Raw genomic sequence first — 17,116 nt, forward strand, 5'->3', positions numbered from 1 at the left:
AGAAGTTTTTGTATAAGTCAACTGCGATATTTACAGGAAGCTTCTTCCTGGAGTCTCAGTGTAAACAGGGACAGATCCTCAGGTGAGTCTATTTATTTAACACACGCTGCCAAGCTATTGTAGTTTTCTAAAATCGGATTGCTATTTATAATAATGCTGCTCCTGGAAAATGCTTTCTGAGCTCTAAAAGGACACGAACAATGCACTTTCTAGTTCAGCCTGGGCAGTGGAACTCTTCCAGGTCTAGGCTGATAATTCCTGTGGAGAGGAGAGTCAGAGGTCTCAGATGAGAAGAAGGGAAGGAAGTAGGAAAAACAACAGGCATTAGGAGTGAGGATTAGGAATGAACTCAAACTTTCCTCAATCCTTCTTTTTCTTTTCTCTTGATCGATCAGATAAACATGTGAAAATAAATGGGAGGGTGTCCTGGGTTTAATCAGGTTAGGACTACTGGTAATAGTGGGATGGGGTTATGAGAAACAGAATAGTTTTCAGGGACGTACAGGGAAAGGATGAGAAATCCCCAATAGTGACAAAAGGGGAAGACCGGTGGATGTGGCAGAAATGAGTCACCAAGCAGAGGGAACATTTTTATGTAATATATGTTGGCAGGGGAGTCATTGAAAAGTCAGGCACTGTTGAGGGCACACTAGAGACATCAATTCAAATGATTAGCTACTACTGACTGTTCCTTGGATATGGGGTACATGATATGTACTGAGAAAATATAAATAAAAGGAGAAGAAGAAATGAATCCTACACTGTCGGAGTATTTGTAATGCCATGCAAATTATAATGTTACACAGAAATACTAGTTATTAATCATTTCTTTTTAATACAGACAAGGAAGCTTTGTTTCAGACAGACTGAATGACTTTACCAAGGTCACACAGTCATGCTTAGGGGCACGACAGGCAAAGACTCGGGCAATGAATAATTTATCATGTGACTAGATATGTGTCAAAGTCATAAACAGATGATCCCCAGGGACACCATGTAAAACAAGACTGAAGTAAGTGGGAAAAGGAAAATAAGTCAGACTCTACCCCCATACCAGAAGGGAACTGCCTCATGCACTCCGGAGAAATACTCCGTATCACACATTACAAAGCTCTAAGGGAAAACAAAAAAGCAATAGTTTTCGGCAGAGACTATGCTTTCTTCAGCATGCCCAAGTCTCATCTTCTTTGGCCATTTCTCCTCACCTATGGGGGTATCCTCTTCCTACTACTCACACAGATAGCCTTAAGCTCTTTTCTTCCCCTCTCCAAATCTGATTTCAAGACAGATTGGGAAACGTCCTTACCAAGGTGTAAAAGATTCAAGACCCTTTAAAGGAGTTATGTATGCCCTCTTGATCTTTTTTTTTTTTATGTAGACTTTTTGAGAGTAGTTTTGGGTTCACAGCAAAATTGAGTGGAAAGTAGAGTTGTCATCTACCACCCCCCAGCCCCGTGTATTTTAACAGATATCAAATACTGAAAAAAAAGTAAGGATTTATAATCTGGGATCTAGGGAATCTATTCACGGTCTTAATGGGGTCCTTGATCTATCAGATATTATATCCTGAATTATGGTATATGTGTGTATATAGAGTTTTTAAGAAACAGGTCTCATCAAGTTCTCAAGGGGTTGGCATTCAGAAACAGCTAACGCTACTAAGCTAAAGAATGAAGTTCAAAGTCTAGACATCAGGTAGAGAGACTAAAGGAACTATGTGGAGGCAGAAAGGCTTCATCAGTGTCCCCACATCATACCATACAGGTGGCTGCTATAGCAAGTATTGATATATATACCCAGGCCTCTCAACTTCAACTGGGGCTATAGAAATATCCTAGTTAACCAATGATATGGCTTTCAAATATATGATGACCACTCTCTCTCCCTCTTTTTTTTTTAAACATACCTTTAAAGCTTCTATAACAAGGTCCCTTGCTTCAAGCTCTCCTTCAAGAATACTGAATAGTGTTAGGAGTTCTGGCTTGCTGAGTTTTTCCAGATTCATCCTGAAAGCCTAAAACAAGGACAATAATCAGACAATCTTCAGAAGACAGAGTTAATTTGATACTATTAAAGAAAAAATAAAGTGAGACAGATGAGAAAAGAGCAACAATTAGAGTAGAAAATACTTTAAGAAAGGAAATGGTTATAATTAAATGGAAAAATAAGAACTTTCTGAGTTAATCATAAACTGAGCAGTAACAGAAAATAAAATTCATTTTAATTATTGATTTCATCACCATTCACAAAGATCAAATTTTCATCATTTTTCCTCCAGGCATATATACAAACATCCTAGAAGGTCTCAGAAAGAATTAATCACTAATTTTGTTCACTAGAAGTTCAGGTAAAATTTTGTTACAATGAATACTATTTCAATGAAAAATTGTTTGACCACGAAAAGATATCCCAGTTTTAGATAACTAAATTCCAAAACTGTATATAAAACATTGTGGGATCCCTTTGAAACTGGCTGAAATGAATTTGAGCAAAGATAATGTTTGGTGGGAGTATGGGAGAAATTTTTCTTTTAAATTGTCTACTTTCACAGAGAACATCTATCACAATATTTATATTTCATATAGTAAAATAAGACTTAAATGCAACCATGTACAAATGTACTTTTAAATGACTGCTTAAAATATATTGTTTAAACATCTTAATTGGCCAGGCTACTATAAACTGAATTTATTTGACTTAACAAGTTCACATTTCTACGAAATCTTGCATCTTTTAAAATATGTTAAATGGCAAATTACATGGCACAAACTCAGTCCTTTCCATAAGATTAATTTCTCACAAACCACACACAGATAGAAGCTAGAAGGCGTACAATCTTGGAAGGATCTTCTGACCATTGTGTATGGTAAGATACATTTCATAACTTCTAAAGTACAGCAAGTACTATTTTCCCTCTCCCACTCTTTACTTCTAAATTGCCACTCTCATACAGTTTTTTTTTTTTAAAGTGAATCACAACATGACTAGTTGTGATCACAACATGACACCCTCCAGCAACTCCCAACTCCTATGAGCACATTAAATTTTAGGAGGCACACAAAAGAGGCATTGATTCCTTCCAGAGCTACTGCCTTTAAGCGAATGAGAGCGTGTAGAAAATGCATACTTCACTGTGTTGTTAGATGTTGCTCCAGAACACACTGTACAAATCTTTTGCCACATGGTAAAACATGTTTAATGTAACTTCAGCTCTAACTGCTAACTTTCTAACTGGTGAGGGTCAGCGACTAGTAAGCGATTCTCACGTTCTCACTTCAGTATTAGAGAGCCCTCACAACAGTTACTTTAAAAATAAGAGCTAAAAAAAAATTAAAAAGACAAAAAAACAACAAACCTAATAAAGCTACACTTAACATAAGATGGTATGCTGGAAAAAACACATGGCTTTGCAGTCAGATAGATGCCAGGTCAACATCTTCCTAGTTGTGTGACTGGGCAAGTTTTCTGATTCTCAGTTTTCTTACCTGTGAAAGTGAAATGATGATATCTAACTCATAGGATTGTTGTAAAGATTGAGTTAATAAATATAAAACATCTTGCCAAGTTCCTGATAGAAGCTGATCAATGGTTTAATTATTAAGAACTACCATCCTCTCTCACTTTCCAAAAGAATTCCAAGAAAGGCATTACCAACATTGGGGGCAGCCAAGATCAATTACTTCAGAAATAAGTGACTTTGGCTGCCCTTTTGTAGTTGGGAACCACAAATGAAGAAGGATGATAGCATCCTGGAGTGAATAATGATGAGGAATTTAAACTACCATTTGAGTCACACTGGTTTCTTAGATGAAACCCTTCCCCCAATTCCTGATGGTTTCATGTTTTAATCTCTCTCAAGGAGATCATAAGGCAGAGAAAAAATCCTATCATTTTATTCCTTTTTTCACCCCTCCCCTGATATTAAGCAGAATAATGGGCACTTGGTAAAGGCGCTCCATAAATACCAACTGCACTGAGTAAATCAACTAGGAATAGAGCTAAAAATGATAGTGTTTACACATATTACTTTTTTTCCCTTCAATATCTTTATACTCCTTACATATTCTCATTTAGAAATCTAAAAACTGTGGCTTAAAGATGCAGTGTGATATAATAAAATATAATAGACCGGGAGTGAAGAGTATAGAATTTTAGTCTCAGCTCTGCTACTAAACAGCTATATGGCTTTGAGAAAAAAAAATTACCTATTTGCTCTGGCATTGAGTTTCCTCACAGGTAAAATAAAACAGACTAGATAGTCTCTAAAGTCCTTCATGGTTCCATTCTAAGCTTTCATGAGTGAAAATCAAGAATTACTTGTTAGAGAAATCAATTAAATAAAAATTACAGGTAAATATACAAAGAACTAAAACAGATTGTACCTAAATCAGTTTTTGATCTGTTGTGATAAATATACATCCTCATAAAAGAGTGAAATTGAAACAATCTTAAGTCACTTTAATTATAAAACAGTCTAGCCTAGGCAAGAAAAAATTCTATTCTTTGTCAATGGCATAAAGATCAATATTCGTGTTACCTCTACACTTGTAAATAACTTCTGCACACAAATTTTAAAATCTGGAACATTTTGCTAATGTATTAACTTATTTAGCTTGGTGTCTACATGAAATAAATATAATACAAATACAACACAGGAGGGAAAAAAAGGGCCACAGCTGTGTAATTCAAACCCAAGAGGTCTGTTTTCGCATATTCCTATAACCATTCTTTATAAATATTAAAATTTAGTTCTTTGCTGCCCTTTACATTTGAATCTAATTTTAACACACAACACATTGCAGAACTTTTTGTCTGAAATATAAATGAACGATAGTAAAACTGCATTATGTTTTAGTATGGCAGTGATATTCTTGGGGGTGGTATGAGGGTGGGGATGGGGATGGGAGTGATACTGACCTGATAACTGGCAGTCACACTTTAGTCCTCAAGTATAAATTCTTAAGGTTGTCTTCAGTTAAAATTTGGGAAAATTGACAAATATATTTAAAATGTCGTCAGCATGGTGGAAAAATGTCCAATGCTGCAAAATAATAAGAAATTTATTGTCTATGTGACCATACTATAAACAATTGGTAAATCCCAAGAATGTCAACTGTCATTATAGGTGATGAAGCTTGACAGCTGTTGGTTGATACAGACAAGAAAGAAGAAAATAGCCACTTCTTCAAGTTGAAGCTGAGTAATATAGCAAAAATATCAGGAATCTGACTTCCCTTTTGCAATCATAATTAGGGAAGGTGAGGTCTTTCAAAATCTTTTCACTGTCATTTCAAGAACTATTTTATGAATGTCACCAGAAGAAACTGACTTTCTCTCCCTGAATTGATAAAAGCCTATTTGCTCGAAACACCATGACTTATGCACCATGCACTCAGATAAAAAAAAATAACATAATTACAACTGAACTTTTCAAACTGCCAAATTCGTGTAAGGAAAATTCTCATCCCCTCATCTCTTGCCAATCAATAAACAAACAAATCAATCTGTCACCACCTCAACTTTGTAGGGCTTATTACTCATCCCAGATTCTACTTTTTCCCATTTATTTTCAAATATTAAATGTTGAATTATATGTAATTTTTGGTTTATGTTTTTCTAATAGTGTATTAGACCCTGCAAACTTAAAAAAAAAGATAGGCCCTAATTTTTATTTGATAAAACATAAATTTTGTCTTGTATTTAAGGTATTTAAAGTACCAAGTCCATTCGACTCCAATTTCTGCCAATATATAAATTATATGGTCTAAGATTTTCAGAAAAAGGCTGTTTCTAACTCCATATTCATTATCAGAAATATGACTGCCAGATTTCTGGCATGTCATATTGTAGTCTATAGACTCATTCTCCACTTATTTTCTAAATGAGCTGTTACTTGTCATTGTCCATTAAGTAACTGTGAAAGACAAGATCGTTTCAACCAGATGCTCAGCTCACTCCTTCCGGCAGAATCTCTCCAAGACCCAACTTTCCTTAGAGTTTAGATGTAGATATTTCTGCCTAAGGAATGCTACAGTCTATAAATTTGAAATAAAAACCACCTGTGGACAAGTTGTCTGTATATATTATCATACACTGTGGTACAGCTAGCTGTAGCTATATTAAGCTTTATAGTTTTCTCAATTAAAAAAATATATAAACGTATATAATAAAAAGTTACACATATTTTAATACCCTGGAAAACTGAGCCTATTTATAGACTAAGTATAAAACTTGTTTTTAAGTTATTAATAAATGATTTCAAACATGAGTTTGCCCAGCTTACAATATGGTCTATTCACATGCTACTTCCCACCAAGTCAGGGCCAACAGCCAGGAGAGCATGAATCTCTCTTTTGTTAAAAAATACATTTATTTATTTATTTATGGCTGCATTGGGTCTTCGTTGCTGTGCGGGTTTTCTCTCGTTGCGGCCAGCGGGGGCTACTCTTCATTGTGATGCGCGGGCTTCTCATCGCGGTGGCTTCTCTTGTGGAGCTCGGGCTCTAGGCGTGCGGGCTTCAGTAGTTGTGGCGTGTGAGCTCAGTAGTTGTGGCTCACGGGATCTGGAGGGCAGGCTCGGTAGCTGTGGCGCACGGGCTTAGTTGCTCCGCGGCATGTGGGATCTTCCCGGACCAGGGCTTGAACCCGTGTCCCACTGCACCACCAGGGAAGTCCATGAATCTCTTCTGTATGAACTTCCATGTGCCAACAGCCACAAGAATTATGGGTATCGAGGACACTGGCTCTGCACCTCCTGAACAACAGTGCTCATTTTGCCACGGAGGTATGCTGCTCTGGCTTGGGCTCTGTTCATTTTATTCTAGCCTTTTCCCCTGACCCAACATCCACTCATTCTGGCTCTGGTTGTGCCTCTTCCTTCTTGAGGAAGTCTCAGCTTTTGCTCTGGAACTCATTCTTTGATAGCAGGCATTGTTGCCTTTTTACCACATGGAGATTGGGTGGCAGAAAAAGAAACACCCCAGTTTCTACAGCTATGTAAGGAGTAAGGCAGGGCAGGGTGGAGTACACGTAGATGTTTGTCTATCTAGTATCTGGGTTTCTGTATGTCTTTATGTGGAACTGAAGGCTTTATTTCTATGTGGTGGGTGATGTGGGACAGGAAAGAGAAAAAACATTTTTAAGGTGAATCTCAGATATTTCTGAACATAGAAGCACCTCAAAAAAACCTACATAAATCTTTTTTTAAAAATCCATTTGGCTAGCACCAAAAAAAAAAAAAAAAAAAAAATCAGTTATTTTACCCAGGAGACCACTCTTGCAAAACTGGATAAAAATCACTTCTTTACTATATACTCAGATATCAGATTAAAGAAGTTTATACTTGGGCTACAACTGACTAAGATTCAGGCCATTCAGTAAGTTTTTAGTATCAGTGATAAGGTATTAGCACGGATGTAAAGCAAACTTGCTCCAATTATGTAAAGACTCTTTCCAGTACATATAAACAAAACCAAAATTTGGGAGGTCAGTTAATTCTAAAAATTCAAAGAGTCAACACTGACATACAAAGTGGCTGTTTTGACAGCTTTCCATTAGATAATGTACTTCCTTAAAAATCCAGTATATATGAAATTTAAAAAAATAAACATGTCACATTTATAAATACCAAATCTAAAATGGACAAAAGTGCACAGCTATTTTTAAAAAAATGTATCCAAAGCAACCTCCTATCTGAGGGCGGAAGGTGTTGACACATTACCTTGACTATCTCAAGATTTAAGCCTTCCCACCCTCTGGCACTTTTGGTTTTTCATAAAGGTTATTTATGCGTTTGGGGGTAAGAGAATGACAACATTCCAAATTGTACCTCTCATTCCACTTTTGGCATTTTAGGATTAGGTTAGTAAAGAAAAACATGTCAAAATATTATCAGAAAATAAATTTTCTGATCACGAAAGCAGATCTTTTGTACGTTTACTAAAGACAGCTGTTTCTGCTATTATTATTTACAGATTCTAAAACCAAGACAGAAAAACAAACCTTTTTACTGAATTCTACAATACTATGCAATAAAAGCTTTACTACAAATGTCAAATCAATCTTCTTTCAGTTGAAGGTAAAAGATATTATCTGAGTATTTGTATTCTTATGTGTCTATGTGTTATAACGTGTTATGGGCTAAATTGTGTCCTCTAACCCCAAAATTATACATTGAAGTCCTAATCCCCACTACCCCCATAATGTGACTGTATTTGAAGACAGGGTCTTTAAAGAGGCAATTAAGTGAAAAATGAGGTCATGGGGGATTTCCCTGGTGGCGCAGTGGTTAAGAATCCACCTGCCAATGCAAGGGACACGGGACGAGTCCTGGTCTGGGAAGATCCCACATGCCGTGGAGCAACTAAGCCCGTGCGCCACAACTACTGAGCCTGTGCTCTAGAGCCTGCAAGCCACAACTACTGAAGCCCAACACCTAGAGCCTGTGCTTCACAACACGAGAAGCCACCACAATGAGAAGCCCGCGCACCGCAACGAAGAGTAGCCCCCACTTGCTGCAACTAGAGAAAGCCCGCGTGCAGCAATGAAGACCCAATGCAGCCACAAATAAATAAATTAATTTTAAAAAAATGAGGTCATGGGATTCCCTGGTGGTCCAGTGGTTAAGACTCTGCGCTTCCACTGTGGGGGGGCATGGGTTCGATCCCTGGCCAGAGAACTAAGATTCTGCATGCTGTGTGGTGCAGCCAAAAAAAGAAAAAAAAAAAAAAGAGGTCATTAGGGTAGTCCCTAATCTAATATGCCTGGTGTCCTTATAAGAAGAGAAAGTTGGACAAAAACGCAGGACAGGGAGAGACCATGTGAAGACACAGGGAGAAGATGGTCATTTAACAAGCCAAAGAGAGAGGCCTCAGAAGAAACCAATCCTGCTGACACATTGATTTCTGACTTCTAGCCTCCAGGATTGTGAGAAAATAAATTTCTGTTGTTTAAGCCACCCAGTCTGTGGTACTTGTTATGGCAGCTCTAGCAAACTAATACAACATGCTAACCGTTTACTACTTTTAAAGACTATTACAGCAACTAGATCAAAGCCTCGCCCTTACCATGAGAGTGCCTGAACAAAGAATGCCCTGCTTTGTCTTATCAGTCTGCTTTTTCCAGCAACACTATGTATAGGATTATATAAAACAGAATGGTTTTGAAACAGTTTTGGAGATTGTAAATTTCAGGATCCTGAAATATAATATGAATAATGCACTTACAAAGAAATTACAACAGTGCTAAAGGATTGAGGTGCTTGTTTATCCAATACTGTCAATATGGATTTTGAAGGAGGCCTCAAGAAACCAGTTCTGTAATAAAGCTGATTATTCTTTAAGATCAATACTTAAAATGCTTTCAGTACTCTACTCAAAGTTGATTCTAGGATACCAGATATTCTAGATTTATACTTAGTACAGAAATTAGTAATATAATTGAGCTTACCAATGTTAATCACCACTTCCTCAGAGTTTTATTTTTATTTGTTTATTTTTTTCCTCAGAGTTTTCTAGAGTAGTTTTCTAAGAAGAATTCAAGCCTTAATAGCAATAATAAAAAAGATACACACTTTTTGAACTAAACATAAACATGTTCCAGGCAGTGTTCTAAGTACTTGACATGTATTAATTCCGTCCTTACAACCTTAGGTGATAGATGCTATAACCATTATCAACAAGTTCATCATCATCATCATCCCCATTTTATACAGATGGGAAAACTGAGGTACAAAGGCTAAATAACTTAAAGTCTCACATCTAGTATGTGGCAGAAATAGAATTTGAACCTAAGTAATTTGATTCCAGAGGCTTCCTTAGAAACCACTGCTACTTGGTAACCACTGTTCCCATCAGATTTTATCACCTAAAATGTGATTCACAGAGCTGGAAGGGACCTCAGAAATAATCTAATGTAGCACTCTCATTTTACAGATGAAAACTGAGGCCAGAGTTGTTAAGTGAATTACTGAAGATTATAGTTAAATAGTAAAATTATTAAGATCCAGTCTAATCCACTTTCTGGGACACCATAATGGATATCAGGGTTTTGTTTTGGTTAGCTCTGTTTTAAGCCTCATACATCTCTAGTGTATCTGTGTGTGTGTGTGAATGTCCGTCTCTCTTACTATGTGTGTACATCTGTTTCTATCATTGTCTCTTCTACATGTTGCCAACAACATTTATATACATCCTGAAGAAAGGGAGGAAGTGGCCTCATGCCCATAAACAAGCATTCAAACATCTCTCCCCCAAAATGAGGACATCTGGCACAACGCTATTAAAAACAGGTCTGTCTACCTAGATATCCGTTTACACCTTTTCAAGTATTCTCATCTGAGACAAGACCAAACCAGAAGAGCTACATTAGTTAAGCTACTGGAATGTACGTTAATGAAAATGAAGAATAGTTTTTACATTAACACATTTTTTCATTAAAATTAAAAATATGTCTTCTAATATCAGAAAATTACCAGCAGTATTTACCATTTCAGGTATATGTGTCAGTGGCTTTATTTATTTCAATGAAATTATAACATGATTTCATTGAAATACGTATATCTGTCTATATCATCTATCTGTCCATCATTCCCCTAAATTTCTGCTTTTCTGAAATAATGTCACCATGATTTGTAAAATACCACAATGAGGGAACAATAATATGTAGATTGATTTTATTTCCAGTAAAATGATTCATGGGCCTCAATTCTACAGGCAGTCTGGAATACAAGAACCCTTCAAATATTCAACCTTAATGTTGGATGAAGTCGTTGACTCCATCAGGATTTCAAACCAGGAAGAAACAGAGCATATGGTGTGGAGGATGAACTGTAATACAGTCAAGGTATCTGTGTTTTAGCTATGCCCATAACCTGACTCTCCCTGAACTGTAAAAAAATTTCACAAAAACCTGTAACAGAATATTGTAACTGATGATCTTGTTTTGCCTTTTAACTTCTGTCTTCTAAATCAGACCACTGATTTTTTAAAAAGTTTAACAATTTGATATCAGTTGAAAATGACCAACAGACCTAGCAATTGTTTTTGCTCCAAGGTTTTTTGGGGACAGTAACTCTTCTGGGAGGCAGTGTGTTGCAGTGGAAAGTGCTTGGACTTTGGAGCCCTACAGACCTAAGTTTGCACCCCGGCTCTACCACTTCATACTTCCTTGATCCACGTAACCTTTGAGCTTTCAGTTCTTCATCTATAAAATGCAGATGACAATACATACTCTAACAGGATACTGAATGGTTTAAATGAGTTAGTGACTGGTCAGTTCTCTCATTTCTCATCCCTGGAGAGCATATATTTGGTTTCATCTATAAGGATAATGAAGTTTTCCTTTTTCCAATGAGTTCTCACTTTCTACCACTCATGTGTCTAATTTAGAAATCAAAACAAGTTTACTGCTTCTAACCTGGTAGGTTGATCTGCTCCAAGAAGGAGATGGCCTGGCCAGTTCCTGGGAAAGGCAGCTTAGGAACACACACAACACTTATTCAGGCCAATGGTTATCTGCACACTACTTGGGAAAGAAAAAGGACAATCTTCTGCCTAGAGTGGCTTTTTGTGACTTTAGGATATAAGTGAAAAGATTGCTTTTGCTTCCACTGAATTTCTACAGCTTTTAATCAAGTTACAATTTTAACTCATAATACTGATAAACGCATTTTCTAAAAATATCACAGCTATTTTGAAATCATATTAAATGCATAATGGATATGTATCTTATTCATAACCCAAGAGCAGTTATCACATTCTATTACATCAATTCATCTCTCTACATAGCTGTCTTTTGTCTCATAAGATTCTGCTCTTCTAGACAAATACTCTGTCTTATTCAGCTTGATAAACTTAGCACCCAGCAGTCTCTGGTTCAAAGGGGTAATCAAAACATGCTGGCCGGAAAGAAATGTACAGTGCAGTACCTTGAATTACAGTGTACAAAACTGGACTTTATCTTCTGGGAAATAAGAAGCCACTAAACATTTTTAACTAGGTGAATCTCACAATAAAAATATAGTTTCAGGAAGGTTAAAGCTTGACATACAGAGTTGATTTGACTGAAGAGAAACTGGAAGCAGAAAAAGCAGTTGGGAGAAAACTTTAACAGTACAGGTATGAGGTTAAAGTGTGTGAACTAGGATGGTGGCAGTAAGAATAGGAGAAAAAAAAAAAGACCGATGCAAGAGACTTTATAAAGAATGTATAGTAACTTGGTACTGGTTTTTTTAAGGAGGTTAAGAGGGGAAATAATCCCAGATCAGCTGAGGTTTCTAAGGCTGGGTGACTATAATGATGATGCCATTAACAGAAACAGGGATGTTAGAAAAGGAGCGGGTTTTGGGGGGGGAAATAATGACTGTGATGTGAGACATGCTGAATGAGAAGTAACTAGACCCCCAAGAAGAACGTGTTCAGACTCAGTGAGTGTGGTGAAGGCTAAAGGTTTAGAAGCAGAGAAGTCTTTAGGGGTGGAGCCTTTTCCGAAAATTTCTTCCGTGTCTTCAATTTAAGAACAAGAGGCAATAAGAAGAAGCTGATACATAGGACTAGACCAGATCTTGTTTGTACCGTCAAATATTAAACCAGTTAAGAGCCAGATTGTTTGTGTTCTCACTGCTGTTCAACCCACTACAACAGAAAGGACTACTTAGCAGACACCAAGGAATGGGGAACACCTTCCTTCAAAAACCCCCAAACTTAGTGCTCCTTTTTTCTACAACTTACCCGTCAGTTCATTCTCCTCTCTGTTATAATTTATAGATCTTATTTCTCATTAAAACAACTCATCCCTGCTTGCTTCTCCCTCTGCACTCCTTCCTCCCTGGCTCACCTTTCTAGGCGAGCAGACCCAGAGAACACTGCAGCCTCTCCTTCCCCACCAGCTCTGTACAAAGGATCCATGCAGATGCTCCCAAGGCTCAGGGTCAGGAATCTTTTTTGTCTGTAAACCCCGTCATCCTGTGCTCTCCTATTTTCCTTCCTAGCTTCTATTTGAACTCAGTAACAGTTAAGGATTATATTCTTTAAACTCAGTAACAATTAAAGATTACATTCTTTGTGGCTCCAAAAGGCAGAAACGATTCATTTAGCAGCAAAGCACACATTTAGAGTGGAAGCTCTGGCTTTGGACCTGAAATACAGTTTGGAAATAGTCGGCAGGGAGAAACCATATTACTACATTCTTTACTTCGATGCCTGCTTGTAGTCCTGTTTTCCTCAGCCCACAAACCCCTGTCCTCCACTCCCCCACCTCCACTCTTAACTTCCCTATCCATAGTTTCTTCTCACCCATTTGAGTTGTTCTTATGCTTGCTCCTTACTTTGGGGGTAGTAGAAGAGTTGTTCAAAAGGCAAAAATCACTGTCAAAATTACCATTGAAAATCCCTTAAATCTCACAGAAGGTACAACCCTGCACCATAATCACGGTATCCACGAAACCATTTATATGACACTGAGGGTGAAGGTACTTAAGACACTGTGGAGTGAAACAACTGACAATTCAGAGAGAAGACATCAGATGGTTGAATCCCTTGCCTTTCCTTTCCCAGGGCCAAAGAGTTTAAGGAAGATAAGGTCCATGACAAAATTATGAAACACACACAACCGTAAGACACATGGGCTGCCCTAAAAACTCTTCTGTCGGATGTCTGAGATCATGACATATACAAGCTTTGTTTCCCTCTAATTAGGAAGCTTAGCTATATATTCAAATATTTAAAACAAAACCAACCAATAACTAAACTCAGACACTAATTCTTCACATTTGTTTAAATGCTAAAGGAGTTAAAGAATATTTAAGATTAAATTCTTTAACTCACATGCAAAGTGCTAATAATAATGGCAATAATACCTACCAATTACTGAGTGCTTCCTATATGTCATGTTCATGTAATCTTTTAAAAAAAATCTCTGAAAGTCATTTTTAAGTCACAGCTGAGGAAACTGAGATATGGTGAAGATAAAAAACTGCCATTTCCCTGGGTCATACAGCAAAAGAGCAGGGATTTGAACTCAGGTCTGCCTTTAAAGTCTGTGCTGTAAATCAGCACACTTTAGAGCCTCACCATAAATAAGCCACGTTCTCACTGAAATGCTTTGAACTAAAACTACGAAGATTTGATTTTTAGTTATTATCAGCAAACATCCAGGAAATAAGAAAAAATGGCCTTTAGTAACAGGCTGACAAGCTATTCCTGGGGTCAACCACCACAGACTGGACAAATTTCCTCTAGAAATAAATCTCTGCTTCTTGTATCATGCCACTAAACACCAATTCAGTGGCCTAAAAATCCTTGTATCAGATGTCTGAGATCATGACATATACAAGCTTTGTTTTCCCCTACTTAGGCATCTTAGCTATATATTGAAATATTTAAAATAAAACCAAACAATAACTAAAATCAGACACTAATTCTTCACCTTTGTTTAAATGCTAAAGAGGAAGAATATTTAATATTAAATTCTCTATGGACTGTTTATACTAACAAGATGTGCCACATCTTATCAGTAAATTATCTTTATAGTCTACCCGAAGGGGTCAGCTTCAAACTAAGTTCAACAAACGCTCATGAAGTCAAACTATATACTAGGCATTGTGAAAGGTACAAAGATGGAACAAAACATACTAATATCTCTCTCAAAGAATTTATAATTTAATGAGGCAGATTACAAATATACCTTAAAAAAAATCTCTGCATACAAATGTTTTTCTTCATCTGACATAACCAAACAGGTGTTGAAAAAGTTAAAGGAAAGATTTCCAAGACCCAAATGTGTATCAAACAGATCCTGCTTATTGTGCCAAGTAATCAAAGAGCATTATTTGCTTTTTCCTCTCTGCTCATTAAGGCCCTGGCAATCACCACAACTTTGGTTTCCTTAGTCTCTTACCTCAGTTTATTTTCTGTTCTCTGCTCATGTAATAAGATATATCTTTTTGGGAATTCCTGTTCTGCTTTTAGTTCTTTTCTGCTGCTATTGCTAGGGGCCCTTATTCACCTATCGCAGTACACTTTGTGTTTGCTGGAGAGACCCTCCACAGTTTCTTCTTTGTGCCTTTTTTATCGGAGATCTGGAAACAATCACTGAGCAGATCTGTGAGCACTGAGACTGGCTCTGAAAACTTCAAACCTAACTATTCAAAATTAATTACCTTCAGAAAGTCTACCTTCAGAGACTCTAATCAGGAAGGTAAAAGACAGCTGTTATAATTGCCCCCATGATTCCGACTCCTTGCATCCCATGGTTATTATCTTTGGCTATAAATAACAGTAGTAAGACTTCAGACCGAAAGCAAAAGAAACAATGCTAAAAAAAATACGGCAAATTTAATATATGAAAGTGCTAGCAATAGATGATTACTAGGGATTCAATGGCATTAACATTAGGCCAAAAGCATCAATATTTTGCACCTGCTGAAATGAAGGCCTTTTTAGCACACTATAGGGACACTCTCTGGTAGTCACATGTGTGTGAATAGCTGGAGTTTACCTTGCTTTTATTTATCCTTATCGCTGAGATTTGAAATGTGCTTTTAATTTTCATCCCCTGAATTTTGGTAGATGATAGTGGTCTTGTAAAACCAATCAACAACATTTTTTTATTTATATATATATATATATATATATATATATATATATCAGTTTCACCTGGAGGGAAAAACCCACCATAAAATAGGGGCTAGAGAGTAACCAAACGCCACCGGACCAGATTAATCATAAACCTAGACCACTGAACCTGAATTTTCTTCAAACACTTCCTGCCTTTTGTTTCAACAGAACTATACCTTCCAGGTTAACTGCAGTCTCCCTGAGCAACAGACCAGCCTACCCGAGACTAGGAGATACTCATTCCTAATCTAAAGCTCTTTATTTACTTATCTGTACTGTTTCACTTGAAAGCAGGCTGTTATTCACTGACAGTCCAACAATATACACTGCATTCCTACCCACACAAGACCAACTCTGTAGATATCCAACACGCCCACCTCACTATGAAATACCAAAGGGTGGTTTTTCATCCAGTTTTCAGGGAAGAAACAGGGTGGAAAGCAAAAATGAAACGCAACTCAAACCTAAAAAAACCCTTAGAGGTTGGGTTCTCCCTCAAGGAATAAAGGTACAAAGGGGGGCGGGGAAGGTTACTATTTCTCCTTCCTCCAGAGACTAAAAAGATGCCGAAGCAGGTGAGCCCTCGATGCCCCACAGGAGAAAAGAGGATCCTAGGGGCTTCAGGCGGAAGGCTGAGGATCAGAGAATGGGGGATGGGAAGAACCCAAGTGGGGGAAGGCCGTTTCGTCCGTGGAGCTGGCAGTCTAGGTCGGGTCTCTGATTTTTGCATCGCCCCATCTCTCTTTTTTTCTTTTTTGAAAACACTGATTTTTATCTTACGGATGAAACTAGCTCTGGTCCCACCCTAGCGAGCAGGACAGGTGTAGGAAGGGATGTCTGGCCTCCCGGGGGCGGCCAGACAAATGGGGGTGGGGACAGCAGTCTACAGAATGGGAACCCGTACGCCTTCTCCCAAGGTTGAGGGGCTGGGCGAGGGGGCCCTTTAAACGGAGGGTGTCAGGAGGGCAGCCCCTTCTGGGGAGCTGGGGTTGACGGGGGGCAATAAGTGGCTGCGAGCACCCTCGAAGGTTGAGGAGCCGCCTCCTCAGGGAATACCGGGAGGTAGAGGAGACGGCTCCGCCCCCTCAGGGGATGGGCGCGAGCGGCAGTTGGGACGGCGGCGGGAGGACACCGGTGGTCCTACCCCTGCTTTTTTCTCGAGAACCCGGCCTCCCAGCCGCCGCCAAGCCCGGGCGCCAGCGGCTCCTACCTTTTCCCAGCGCTCGGGGCTCCGCTCCCTGCCGCCTCCGCCACCCGCTCCATCCACAGCCCCCCGAGGCCCCGCCCCTCGACCGCCTGGCGAGGGCCCTGGCATTCGGCAGGGCCAATCGCCTTCTCGCCTCTCCATCCCCGACACCAATCCGCTCCGGCTGGAGGAGGGGCTTCTCCAATGTCTTTTAGGCTCCTCCCGGGGCCCCAAGATCCCTTTTGTTTGGGGAGAGCCTAGCTGGGATTGAGCTCGCGTCACTTCCGGGAGGAAGCGTAGTCCTCCGGCCCGGGCT

At 38.6% G+C, this 17,116-nt stretch overlaps 1 protein-coding gene across 2 annotated transcripts in view; it reads right to left on the reverse strand.

Annotated features, from left to right (window-relative positions):
• The window catches only part of CTTNBP2NL (CTTNBP2 N-terminal like), a 66,646-nt gene extending 49,765 nt beyond the window's left edge, over positions 1 to 16,881 (reverse strand). The window contains exons 1-3 of one of the 2 annotated variants that reach the window (XM_060139325.1): positions 16,825 to 16,881; positions 4,918 to 5,041; positions 1,907 to 2,014 (exon numbers count right to left, since the gene is read on the reverse strand). In XM_060139325.1, coding sequence (XP_059995308.1) covers positions 1,907 to 2,005 — 99 coding nt within the window. In that variant the 5' untranslated portion in view covers positions 2,006 to 2,014; positions 4,918 to 5,041; positions 16,825 to 16,881. The remainder of the gene's footprint in view (positions 1 to 1,906; positions 2,015 to 4,917; positions 5,042 to 16,824) is intronic. The other variant, XM_060139324.1, reaches the window with a different exon arrangement.
• Positions 16,882 to 17,116: the final 235 nt, after the last annotated feature.

This window comes from Lagenorhynchus albirostris, chromosome 2, assembly GCF_949774975.1.
Source record: "Lagenorhynchus albirostris chromosome 2, mLagAlb1.1, whole genome shotgun sequence".
In the NCBI taxonomy this organism is placed as follows: Eukaryota; Metazoa; Chordata; class Mammalia; order Artiodactyla; family Delphinidae; genus Lagenorhynchus; species Lagenorhynchus albirostris.